The following is a 13,512-nucleotide window of genomic DNA, read 5'->3' as shown; positions in this document are numbered from 1 at the left end:
GTATTTGAAAGCCATCACGAACATGCATGAGCATTATTTTGACCTCCTGATCTCCCTGAGCCTTAGACACATCTGTTAACACCCAAAATCTGCAAGCCATCCTCTGTAGTATCTTTCTTCGTGCTTTATTTGATCCAGGCCAGCCAACCAAATCAGATTTTAAAACAATGTAATAGCATTCCTGCCACCTGACGTGTTTTCCTGCAAGCAGATGTTGTACCAGATGTGGGTGTGGAACTTGGTTTTTATGAAGCTTGAAAGAACATCCCAAGTATGTGATTGCACAGTCCATTCTGCCCACGACAACCTTCATAAATAATGTTTATACAGGGATTTGGGAAGGCTATCAGGGAAGGAGCACAGGCATTTCTCAAATGCAGGGTGCAGGCAGAATGGTGCCTCTCACCTCTTCACAGGCACAGTGCAAAACCTGAGTCCACCGTGCTGCAGTGTGTGCTGGGGATCCCTTGGTCCCACTGCCAAAAGCAGGGGTGAGTGGGAAGCAGGGCCCAGAATCTCTTCTCTGAATGCCCAAGGTATTGGCTTGGGCATTTGGCACCCTGTCAGGTTGGCAGCAGGCAGGAGCCCTCTCCCCAGGGCACAGTTACCATGCCAGGTGTCAGATGCTCAAAGGCAGCCCCACAGTGGTGCTTTGGCTGCCCCTTGCAGCATAGCCAACAGCCTGGGGAGGCTTTCAGCTTGTGCTGAATGCCCCTCAGCCACATCAGTACTGCCCTGTCATCACTGCACCATGAGGTGAAAGCCATGTCCTGATTCTTCCCTTGCAAAACAAAGCCTGTGCCAGAGGTCAGTGTTGTGACACAGAGCACACTGACTCGTGATCCCATTGTGGGGACAGGGCCCCTGGCAGACAGGCAGAGATCTGGGGAGCCATGGGAGGGTAGGTCTTGGTGCTATTGCCTCAGCACTGGTTCACATGCACCAGTCCTACACCTCCTCCCTTTTCTGGCCCCTGTGTCACCTGTCTTACTTCCAAATGAAGCTTTTGCTTTACATTTTCATCATCACACAAGTGACAGGAAAATAGATTGCTACAACTATATGAGAAGCCTCAGTTTATTGATTGCAGGTGTGGGCCCATAGCTCTTGGAAAGCTGCATTAAATGTAGTCCATCACCAGAATATAAAATATTTGTTCTGGAGCAGTGATCTCCATAGCACATTCCTATGCACACAGCTTTCCTGATTTGTGAAGCACCTGCTCTAAAAATGCTGCTGTTATACAAGAGCCTATACCTCACATACGATCTGCAAAAGAGACTAAGTGTAAAGATAAACTTGCGTGTGGCAAAATGAAGGGGATCACATCAGTTAACCAAGGGGGGAGAAAAAAGGTAGGAATATCAAACTTAGGCTGTTTGGTATCATTGGCACAGATGGAGAGAAAACAAACAAAATGTTGACAAAACAAATACCGGTTTCATCAGGAGTCTGAATGATTTGTATTCAGAAGTTCATGAAATTCAGTGAAAACCACACTATCATGACAAAGTTGTCTTTTACACATGAGGAAAGCAGTGAGACTTTTCTTTACTATCTATTTGTGCTTCTGAGCTCGACAGTCAGGTCCTCTGGGTCGCCTGGAGAAACCACAGTGAGTGTGAGTGGAATGGCCATGCTCAGGTGAGGCTCTGGAAAGGCTCTGCTCTCTTCCAGAGTATCGCAACTCAGAGCTCATTCTGATGCCTGTGGTCATGACTATCATCTGCACTCATTCTCAGGGAGAAAGCTGTAGGTGAAATGGGTCTTGATTCAGGGATGTGTTCCCTCCTGTACTTTTCAATGTAAGGGTAGGCCACTTCCCACACCTGTGGAACAAGAATGTGAAACAGCAGTCAGAGGCAAGGAAAAGGTCAGCTAAGACATCAATGCATGAGCTCAGGAAACCCTGAAGAAAAGTTATTGGGTGGTATATGCTGTATGGGAGGAGCAGAACTAGACAGGCAGATAGAGCAAGGCTTAGGGAAGAGCATGTGGAGGGAGCTGACAAGGCATGGGAAAGGATACAGCTCCAAGGGGACAAGGTGAAAGGACTCAAGGCAAAAATACTTTGTCCTTCCTTGTTACCTGGCTAATGCTCTGTGTGCAATAGTTGGGAGAGAGTCACTGCCACTTGCTACAAAACTACTTGGCCATGAAGAGGGTTGGGCAGCAAAAACAGCAGATGGCACGGACAAAGAAAAAGGGTTCTAGACAGTCCTGCACAGAAGCCAAAAGCCAGCACTCACCTTCTGCTCCACGAGCAGCCTGTGAGCTGCTTCAATGTCGGGGGCCATGAAGCGATCCTTTATCCAGGGCCTGTGAGGAGACATTGGGCAAACATTAACCCCACTGGCAGCAGCTGCTCTCCATGCAGGCAGCCCCCGGGGAGCGTGTTTGCCTGCTCTTACCTCACCACGGAGCGCACAAGGTCGTAGACCTTCTCCAATGGCGTGGTGGTTCTCAGAGGGCGGAGGAACTCGATGCCCTGGCACGCGGCGAGCAGCTCGATGGCCAGGACTGGGAAAGCAGAGCAGCCCAAGGGATATTGGCAGGTGCAGCTCAAGGTGAGGCTTCCTGTCTAAAGCTACCCCTGGCCTTTGTGCTCACTCATATGGTTCAGGCAAGGTGAAAAACCAGTGGGTACACACCCCCAGAGAGACAGCCCAGAGCCAGGATCATTCCATGGTGATGCTGAGGGCAGTGCCAGCCTCAGCAAGCAGATTTTGGGTGCTGTTGTACAGACTTTTCAAGTGTACAGGAACCAGAATCTTAAATCCCTAGGAATCTCTTCCAGGGTAACTGGAATACTCAAATTAATGTTCATCATAAATCAGAAAGCTTCTTTTGCACTGAGAAAAGAGGAGCCTGAGCTAAAAAAAAAAAAAAAAAAAGTTCTCCCTCTAAAGTTTGCCAGAGCCCATATGAAAATACCAGGAAAATGACAGCACTTTGGAAGAGAGTCTTCTGTCTGGAAAAGTTTGCATAGTATCTGCCTACCTTACACCTGATCATTATTGGTATTAGCCCCTCATTTTCATGATTCAAGGTCTGTCATGAAATCAGAATTTTAATTTTACCTTGTTCCACATGTTCAATAACTCTCAAGGCTTTTCTTGCAGCCCATCCTCCCATGGACACGTGATCCTCTGTAGCAGCACTGGTTGAGAGAGAATCCACAGAAGAGGGGTGGCACAAGGCTTTGTTCTCAGACACTGCAAAAACCCAGCACAATGAATGAAGGACAGAATAGGCAGGAGACAGCAGAAGCAATGGACAACATGGAGATAAGAGCCTGCCCACCACCTTGGGTCCAACTACTGCTCCTCTTTTGAGGATGCATCAGTATTTTACCTGGACTGAGTAATTTGTAATAACCACCTTGAAAACTACCATTGCCTCTGAAAACACTAACCAACAGCAGTCTTTAGATGCAAATATTAACCAAATACAGAATGACAGCTCACTCTTCACTCCCTCATGTCCAGTTTGAGTTGCTGTGGCTCAAAGGCCTGGAGGAAACTGAAGCAGAAGAGCAGACAGCATAACTGAAACACAAGCTTGGTTCTGCCTGTTGCTCTAGGGCAACTCTCTGTAAAGAGCATTGGCTCCCTCTGGTTTGATCACAAAGATCACCCCTCCCCTGCTTTCAAGAATACAGCTAGAGATCAGCATCTGGTCTGCTCATTGCAGCTGAGGCACCTTCAGAACTTCCTCTAGAAAGATGGGGAATGCAATATAAACCTTCTCCCTCCCTCACCTCACAAGGCTGCCCATGTCCCTGAGGGTGACACACTCCAGCTTTGCAAGCCAGGTCCAAGATCTGGAATAAATTCTCATGCTGCATCCAAAAGCAACAGGCAAATGGTTGCAGAAGAGGCCTTAAGGCACCACTCAGTGACAATTTGAGGTTGAGAACTGCTCTTTGAATGAGAAGAAATGCAGTCTGCATTCACAGCACTCTGGCTGCACTCAGCCTTTCTTTCTTAGCCCAGTGGGATGCTGTGTAACGCTCTCGCCAAATTAGCAGCTTCAGAAAAGCCACAGGAGCAACAGAGAGGTGGTGACACCAGTTGCAAATAGGCTGGAGTGACAGTCTAGGACCAGAGCCCAGCTGGCACATTCAGGTGATGGCAGGTCCCAGAGAGGCTGCCTGTGATCACTGCAAACAGCTCAGTCTGGCACAGAGCTGCTGGAGCAGGGGCAGACACACACATCCAGTGGTGTTGCAAAATGTCTGCAACTTTTTTTCAGATTTATCTATTAACCCTGGGAGTGAAAAACATTAGCTGGTACACAAACAACCCAGAAACTGGCAGCGTGATTTGAGAAATATTGGTGATTAAAAAAGAAGTTAAGAAAAATAAAACAAACTGAAACTTCAGATAAAAATTCAGATAAAATCCTGGTTGTTTTGATTAGGATGAGGTGATTTTGACCCATGGACTTCTAGTGTCAGCAGAGGCAAGGCTGTAATTTCACTTCCCACATCAGAAATCACAAACACCCCAGAATCTGTCACCCCAGATTGCAGAAGTGTGCAGTGAAACCTGAAGCCATGCAACCAACTGAAGCCTAAATTCTCCCCAGCCAAAGGTAAAGCTTTCAGCCCTTAAACAAGGGGATGAGCATTCAGGCTCTTCTTCCAGACCCACATCCCAAACCAGCCTCTAGGCAGAGTTCCTTTAGCCCACTGATTTAGTTAATTCATTTGTTTTTCTCCAGAATGTTTACGTACACATTTAACCTGATATCCTCTGTTCCCGTGTTTGTTTTTGACTTTTAAAATCTACTCTCTTCTCACAGCATGTTTATCTTTATATTGGCCCATGTTTCCCTGAACCTCTGAACTGTAGTATGCCAGCAGCCAGCAGGCTTCTTGCTGCCTTAGCCATGAGTACTAGAGGAAAAACTGAACTGATGTTTAATTTAAGTGTGCTCCCCCAATAGCCAGCCCAGCAAACTCCAGTCTTATGAGGGCTCTGGGGTCTGATACTGATGTGCCAAATGGAGACAGCCAGAACTGAGGGCATCAGGCCACCTTTGGGACAAGCCTTCCCACCAAAGTCTGCTCAGAGTTTGCATGTCCAAGGGTTGCTGCAGAATAAGGAAGCCTGAGGTGAAATAATTGCAGCTACACCCAATGCTCATCATATTTTACAGGACAGCACAGAGCACATGGAGAGGACACAGAAAACAGGAGCCAGATACTTTGTGTCTACTGTTAGATTGCTTCTGTCTGAAAAAAATCAGTCTTTCCAGCTTGCTCTCTCTATGGCATTGCTCAAGCACTCACCCAGGGCAGCTGCTGTGCAGTGTGCAATCATGAAGCCTGAGTTCAGACCTCCTTCAGTCACTAAAAATGCAGGCAGTTCACTGAGTGAGGGATTGCAGAGCCTCTCAATTCTTCTTTCACTAATTGCAGCGAGTTCATGCACACCAATTGCTAAATAGTCCAGAGCCTACAAAAGAAGATCTCATTAAACCAGATCAAAAAAACAAACCAGAAAAAGGTTTTTTCCTTTCTTCAAATGCTGAATTACCTTTGCAGGATATTCACCATGAAAATTTCCTCCAGAAATGGTCTCTTCTCTTTCAGCAAACACCATCTTTAAGGAGAAGGTAAGGCCCATGTGGGTGAAACACAGTTTACATGAGTGATATATGCCAGTGATCAGAATATCTTAACTGAAGGAATGTTTGTGCCAATAGGCTTTTTTTTGCAAGCACATTATATTGCATCCACACTTCCACTTTTCAGGAAATGAAGACAATCTCAGTTCTTCAAATTTGTAGGTAAAATTTTGGCATGTATTTTTTCAAATAAGCTGCATAAAGGAAGGTCTTTGATCGAGGGTGCAAAAAGCCCCAACTGTTCAGATCCTAGCATTGATTTTCAGTTCCTTGACAGATTTTCTCCATGACAGTTACAATTTTGGCACTTAATTAGTCCAAATTAGAATTGGGCTACTTCCAATTAGAAGAATTGGATTAGATTCTAATTAAAGATAAAAAGATGTTTATAAGATTAGAAGCAATAATGCTTATCAGCAATTGATATGACGCTATGTACAGCATCATTATAATGCTGACAGAAAAGCAGCCCTACATTACAGAGCTGACAGAAATCCTTCAGTGCAGTCATAGGGAAAGGAAGAGAGGTTGCTGTTGCAAACAATGGCAGTTATTGACCAAAGCCAGTTATGACTTTTTTGCCTCCAGTGTAACTGTACAGAAGAAAAGACTAAAAAAGGCCAAGCAGAATTTTATATAGTAATAAAGTAATCAAAAAGATACAGGGTTGTCTGTGGCGCTGTTGAGTTCCGTTGTTATTATGTCCTTCACAAAAGCAATTGTATCATTTACAATTCCATGGACCTAGAACAAAAGACATTAGTGCCTGAGCTTAGTATCTGTACTCTGTTCACTTTCAGGATGCAGACTGAGCTGCAGGGACCCTCTTTCCCACTATTCCACTCAACTGTCACACATGAAAGACGGTCTTGGATGTGCTTTTAACATCAGGAGCATCACTGCCAATCCAAGACACTTCAAAGACGGTATTCACTATTATTATGGCAGTTTTCCCAAAAGAGTAATCTGAATATGACATTCTTTACTTATTTGGGTTGTTTTACCCAAATGGAAGGTATTTATTCAGTGTCAGAAGTGTTATAAGGGAAGAAGTAGCCTTACAAAGACTTATAGAAAACAAAACCTCTTATTAATTAACTTTCATTAATTCCACTGATTTAATAGCTTTGCTCCTGTTAAAATGCATAGGATTGAGGAATTCCAATATATCTGAGATACTACATTCTGTTGGTTTCTGGAAACACCCAGATCATGTCACTAACACCAATGCAGAAGAAAATCCCTGCAAAATCTGCAAGCATGGAAACCAGCGCTTTCCCTCTGGCCTCTTCCAGATCTGGACATGGCTCTGTTAAATGCTGCCTGATCTGTACACGCACGACAGCAACAAATTGCATGTCTCCATTAACACTATTGAGGCAAAATAAAGCCATTTCCTCTAACAGTGTCACACAGCACCTAACTGACTGTATTTCTGGGGTAGAAATTTCACCATCATTTATCTATTGTTACAGAAGGATCTAAAAGTCAGTCTTTACCTGAGGGCAGCAGCGCATTGTGTACGCGTCCTGAACTCGGTCACAGAATCTGTGGCTCTCTAGAAGACATAAGGAGGGCAAAACCCAAATATTGCTTACATAAAAGCATTGTGTCCTGTTGAAGGACCCAGCCTATCCTGGTAACCTGAGAGGGTGAAGGTTCAGATTGTTCACCTGCTATTTCTGATGGATGATGGTCAGAATCTAGAAGGGACCTGAATCGAAAGGCCACTTCAGCCTGCCCTCGATGCGGGCGCACTGCATGGATATCTAGTAAGAGAAGTTAGACTGTCAGGCTGCGCCTCCCTGGTCAGGAGATGCTTAGCAAACAGACAAGGAGGGCCCAGTACTCACCAGTGTCAAAGGCCCTCGTTGTACCCTTCAGCACTTCCAGTGTAAGGGCAGCAATGATGTCAGCTTGCCTTGCTATAGCTCCGGCTCTTTCCACCGCCTCACACCCCAGCGAGGTGATCATTTGTGTCCCGTTGATGAGCGCCAGGCCCTTCCAAGAGAGAGCAGATGTTAAGCAAATTCATTGCAGCTATTCCAATGCTGTGACAATTCTGCATGTCTGTGACAATTCTTCTCACATGAAGGAGTTAAAGATCTTTGCCTAGCTTTTTGGACCATCCTGAAAGCATAAAATGCACAGCTTGACTGAGCATCTTTGCTACAATAAAGTGTTAATGCTCATGACCGCATTAAGTCTCTTCAGACACCCTTGGAGCATCAATAGTTCCAAGTAAGTCAGATACCTGCTTCAAGTCAGGCATCTGACCTCCTGTCATGGCCAAAGGGCAGAGAGGTACCTTGAAGATGCTTCTTAGACAGCTGTTTCAGGATGGCATAAAGTGCTTTTGAAAGAGACCTGTCTGTCTCCACTGACCACAGAGCCAATCTGAACACCAAGCTTGGGTCTGACATTTCAAGTCAAGTAAGGTGACACTAGGAGTGGTGACTCCCACTCCTGATAACCCTTCATCATTATCCTTCTGAAGTTTGATTTAAAATTATTATTCATTAATGTAATGCTTTTATTGTACCTATAAAGCAAATAGTGATTGACTATGCTCTTTTTCATCAGCTGGCATCATTATACTTTATTACCTCTTTTGGTTTCAAGGTAATTGGTTTCAGTCCATGAGCTTCCAGGACCTGTGAAGGAGTTAAGTGCCAAGGCAGTTAATGAAAAATACTTTTCAGTCACCAAAGTCACAATATTAAGTCACTAAAACTTAAATGTTTCCATGAACAGAAATATTAACAAATTTCTTAAGTGATAGGAGAAAAAGAGCTTTACATCACACATATTTTTTTTCTGCTGGGCTAAATAAAGGGCTCCCAAACTAGCACCTCACTTCCTAGTGCTAATACAAGAAGGTAGCAGGAGCACTGAGGCAAGATACATGTCACTGTCACAGCCCATTAACATCTACCATGTTCTAGATGATGGGAGAGGGCTATAGAAAAGAAGGCTGGAAACCTCTTGGAAAGGCAGTTCTGCCTACACCCTGCCTCATAGCATTTTGGCTTGGCATAAATTATTTCTTTTTAAATGATCCCTAATCCTTTCTATAGAAAATCTCTAGTGACAGGAGGAGTCCTATCCAATTTATTCTGTACATTTCTATTCTATAGGGCAATTGCTCCTGCAGGAAATGGAGAAACAGCATAACCTGTTTCTCATTTAATCCTCTCACCCTGTCCAATGGAAGAGGTAATGCATCTCAGAAGTGTACAGCTATAACTTCTGGTGTAGAAGGTCCAGGACACACTGGTCTGCTTACTCCTTACTCCTCTCCCTGTGCAGTCCTCAATCTTTCTTCAGTCTATAGTGATGCACACCTATCAATCCATCATTGGGTCTGGTATTCAAATATTCATGGGTAGGAGTTATAGGTGTAGCAGAACAAACTACCATGAAAGACTTTGGAGGGGCTGGACTTGGAGATACTTAACACAAGATCAATCTGCTGGTGTTGGTGGCAGAATAACAATGGATTAAAAACTAATTTCATTCTAACATTTCCATCTTGTGAAGGAGAATGATATAAAGGTTCCTTGTAACCCTAGCTAATTTATCAAAAATGAAATATCCAAACCTGTGTATTTACTTAAAGCCACTACAAAATCAGTAGAAATTTTACTGCAAAGATCTTGCCTCCAGTAAATCTCCAGGTATGCTCAGCATTTGAGAGGTGATGTTGGAATTTTTAGAAAAGTATTGATGCTCATGGAACTGAAGATAGAGTAATAGTTCTTTCATAGTTGGTACCATATCCTCTCCATTTCTCCAGTTCATAAATGATGTCACTGTGGTATCTTGTATAGCAGTACTGTGGCATGATATTTCTTTAGGGCTCAATATCATGCTGCTTATTTATGTCTGCTCCAGTGACATGTGAGTCAGTTATTGTATTCTCCATGGATCCACCTTTCTCAAATTAAAGGATAAGTAGCTAAAGGCAACCTAGTCCCAATTCAAACTGGGAGAGAAAATCCAAAGACTTGTACATGTTACTAATCTGAGAAAAAGCTCTCTTTCTCTCAAGGCTGCATGCAATTTGCAAAATGAGTCAGCAAGCTAAAAAAAATAAACTATCAGCTGCATAAATCTTACATATTTAGCATCAGCCCAGCCACTCTTCGGGGACCACATCTTTCCCTCTCCAATTAATCCCAGAGCAAGATGAGAGAGAGGGGCCAAGTCTCCGCTGGCTCCAACTGTCCCTTTCTCTGGGATATAAGGAAGGCAGGATGCTAGAAAGAAAACAAAAATCACTCCTTTTAGAGCCTTCCCTTGATACACTCTTTGGAAAACAGAGAAGCCAGCTCACAAGTGTGGCCACAGTAACAGCCTACAATCATGGCCAATGGCACCAACAGGAATACTCTTGTTGCAGCTCTAGTCCTGATCTCTCACAACTACCAAGCTGAAAGACCAGCATCTGCGTCTTGACCCGCATCCTTTAACAAAACAGTTAAAAGAAAAAAAAAAAGGGAAAGGGAGATTTTCTTCAAACATCTTTTTACCATTAAACACTTCAATAACTTGCTCGAGGGTTTCTAGGGATATTCCACTGTATCCTTTGGCTAGGACATTGATTCTCAGTGCCAAGAGCATGCGAGTTCTCTCTGGGGTCAAAGGTTTCCCCACACCTGAAACAGTAACAGAACCCCCTCGGTTACTCACCCGCTACCAACCAGCGCAGAAAAGGGAAACACCAAGCAATCCCTCATTACCTGCAGAATGTGAACGAACCAAGTTCACTTGAAGCTCCCTACAGAAAAAAAGAAAATACGTTAAACCTCAAGAAAAGTCTTATCAGGTTTGATTTTGCACAAAACAGAAGGAATTTCTGAAGTAGCTCTCTCATTTAACCCCAACTACAGGGTCAAACTGCTCCCTCCACTTCCTTTCCTGAAAAGAAAGGACAGGGAAGGCTGCACACACAACATACCTCAGATTGCTGTTTGGGATTACAGTCCTGGCAAACTTTCCAAAACCCGTGGTGATTCCATAAACAACTGCAAGAAATGTACGATGCTGGTTAAGGAGGGAACCTGATGAAGTCTTCTAAACAATTAGTAGTTAAAAGCAAAAATATTTACCTGTCTGTTCCTTTACGATCCTTTCAATCACTTCTCGTGATTTTTTTACTTTAGTTTCAGCTTCGGGTGTGAGCTAAAACATAAGTAGTTTAAATATTAGTTTATTTGTCATTATTTAGCTGTGGAAAAAGAAACACATAATCTTTAGCTGTATTTGTCCAGAATTTTTACCTTTATCTTGTAGAGTCCCTTTCCTAAATTGACCAAGTCCTCCGTTGTTAAGCTGTTGCCATCTAAAGAAATATACTACACCAAAGAACCACCTTTTAGTTTGGGATATAGATACATACATAGTTACTTAATAATCACTATAAATAAAAAATACAGTCACAACTCAGCAATGACAGGAAGCTTCTTCATGCTTATTCATAAGACAGGAACTTGGGTAACAAAAACATAATAAGCACATTGTAATTTTGTTTCCTAGACCCAGCCAATCTAATAGCCCCTGCTTTTGTGAAATGCTGGCTGAACTCTCAGCATTTTCTGAGTAGCAGGATTTGTTACTGAGTTGTCAAATCATTGGTGATTCTTACCTGTTCTGGTTCTCGGTATTTGCTGTATCTGAAAGTTTTGTAAAGGAAAAAGGGCAGACAGGATTTCACAGGCAGTGACCCCTCAATTACAGCTGGCAATGTGTTTTAAGAATGAAGGAACTCTAAAAAATGCAGGAAATCTAGAAAATTATAAATCTATAACTGTAAAAACTTCACAAAGCACTCAAAAGGATACAAATGAACTCCTTCTGGCTGAGATGGTATGAAATCTGGAGACATTATATCTCCTTCTATAACTAGAAGAAATATGCAGAATAAACACATACAGGTTTAAATTGCATTATTCACATAAGTTAATTTGATATTTATTACAATTCACAGCAACAAGAATTCTAATTTCCAGTTATCAGCCCTGAACATGCTTGCATGCTTCTGGGAAAATAATAAGGAACTATGTATTTATTTAAGATATTCCAAAGGCTAAGGCAGAACAGCTTACATGTATATCGCAGCAGATACAAGAGATATATATATTGAATCCTGTGCCTTCTAACTTTTATGTAGTTCTGTTCTTAAAAATTAAATATTCTTAAATTATTGGGCATTATTCCATAAAAGCTTGTTTATTTACAAAATTTACAAAGGTAGACAATCTCTCAGGTGCAATTTTAGATGAATCTAGATAAAGCCACAGTTTGCTGACTCAGATGACAGCACAGACATTCTACAATGTAATGCTTAAGACTTTGCTTACCAACTTCAACAAATTCATTGTCTTCTAGAGCATCCCCCACGGTATCATCAAGATCCAGCAAGCCAAGTCCCTTGCACCTTCGAATGTAAAACTTGACTTCTTCCACTGAGGCAAATCCTCCGTTGTCGGGTTTGTTTTTCATGTAGCGTCTCACAGCTTCCTTCCCCAGCCACTCGATGGTGTTTGTGGAGCTCAGGCATGGCACTGCCAGCCACTCTCCTCGGACATGCACCGTGTACCTCGGCATGCTTGCTCTCCTGAAAGTGCTCCTTGACCAAGCAGGGCTGCAGCGTGCAGCAGCCTCACATTTACCGTGTGGTGATGGCCTGAAGAGCTGTGCCTATCTAGAGCCCAGTGTTGCAATCAGATAGAAGCAGAAATCCACCCTCAACATCCTCACCTTTGTAAATAAACGAGATCAATGTGTTTGGCTGACTTTATCCAATCAAACCAAACCCAGGGAACACACCCTTTTCACAGAAATGACAAACCTCCCTAGCTATTGCCACAGGAATTTTATTCCAAAGATCACATCAGGAATACAGAAATGAAAAATCAGGAGCTGAAGCTTATGTACCAGGAATGGATAAATTGGACTAAGATGCAGTGCAACTGTTCTAAAAATGTAAGGGTTTAATAAGAGCTAACAGCTATTGCCCAGGAGCAAATCACACTAACAAAAACTGAGGGGCAGGGCTGCAAGAAGGACACCTTAGGAACACAGGTTGCTTATGACTGCTAGGAATGAAAGAGGATTCTATTACACTTTTACAGCTCTATCCAGAGCAGGATAAAAGCAGGTAGTAGAGGCAGCAAGCCTGCTTTAATCAGTCCCGTGCTCAAGTTGAAAACATATTTTTTTATTGTAGGTAAGAAAAAGATGAATTAATTTCTACAACCTCTTTCCTTATGCTGTGGAAGATGTTACAAGAACAGTTATCAACAAACACTAGGCCACAGCTGCACACTATCAAGCCTGGTGCTGCTGTGTCATGCTTCCTTTGCAGACAGAAGATGCAAAGATATGGAGATAGCTGTTGAGATGGTGCCAAAAAAAAGTTTAGCAATGACCATGTACACACAGAATTTGAAAATACTTCTGGTTTTAAAGGCAAAATGGTAACAACTCACAGTCTATGCTTCCCACACTAGTGGTCCCAAACAAAGGGACTACCTAGGATTTAATTATTGTAGGGAATGTTATATTGGGATCCATCAGTCAGGGACACTGTCCCTGCAGAGCTACCTAGGACCACGCTAGAGAAAGCCATGCCTGACACAATTTTCTTTTTTCTGACTCTGAAGAGTCAGAAAGACTCAGCAAGAAACCAGGATTATCTGGCAGCAGGAACTCTAAGTGCCAAAGCACTGTATATGATACATGGGCTTTTACAACAAAATGCAAGTTACCCCAAAACTAGTGACAGAAGGCATTTGTAAGCCAAGGACAGTTTTCATTGCAATCTGATAACTCCAACCAGAGCCTGTTAACATCAGATATCCCCTCCTGTGACCA

The 13,512-nt window shown here is 43.0% G+C and overlaps 1 protein-coding gene across 1 annotated transcript; it reads right to left on the bottom strand.

The window, feature by feature from the left end:
* Positions 1–111: 111 nt before the first annotated feature.
* Positions 112–12,377, bottom strand: HAL (histidine ammonia-lyase). Its single transcript, XM_005480690.3, has 20 exons — positions 11,997–12,377; positions 11,478–11,538; positions 11,282–11,309; positions 10,917–10,991; positions 10,746–10,818; positions 10,595–10,661; positions 10,377–10,414; positions 10,167–10,292; positions 9,754–9,893; positions 8,241–8,288; positions 7,488–7,635; positions 7,308–7,403; positions 7,134–7,192; positions 6,298–6,378; positions 5,544–5,609; positions 5,297–5,462; positions 3,081–3,215; positions 2,412–2,520; positions 2,250–2,319; positions 112–1,829 (listed from the first exon to the last, which is right to left on the bottom strand). Exons 1-20 carry the CDS (start codon positions 12,241–12,243, stop codon positions 1,689–1,691), a joined length of 1,974 nt encoding a protein of 657 aa, XP_005480747.1. The 5' UTR covers positions 12,244–12,377; the 3' UTR covers positions 112–1,688.
* Between the last annotated feature and the right edge of the window lie 1,135 nt (positions 12,378–13,512).

The sequence above is a fragment of the Zonotrichia albicollis genome, chromosome 4 (assembly GCF_047830755.1).
Source record: "Zonotrichia albicollis isolate bZonAlb1 chromosome 4, bZonAlb1.hap1, whole genome shotgun sequence".
Lineage (NCBI taxonomy): Eukaryota > Metazoa > Chordata > Aves > Passeriformes > Passerellidae > Zonotrichia > Zonotrichia albicollis.
The sequence above is the reverse complement of the archived record's forward strand: the minus strand, read 5'-3'. Positions and strand labels throughout refer to the sequence as shown.

Excerpts from the sequence above, each read along its gene's own strand:
- HAL (XM_005480690.3), bottom strand. The coding sequence starts at position 12,243 with ATGCCGAGGTACACGGTGCATGTCCGAGGAGAGTGGCTGGCAGTGCCA. Across the intron at positions 11,539-11,996 it reads CAATGAATTTGTTGAAGTTG|TTATAGAAGGAGATATAATG; the intron begins GTAAGCAAAGTC and ends TATTTCTTCTAG. Across the intron at positions 10,662-10,745 it reads GATCGTAAAGGAACAGACAG|TTGTTTATGGAATCACCACG; the intron begins GTAAATATTTTT and ends CATTTCTTGCAG.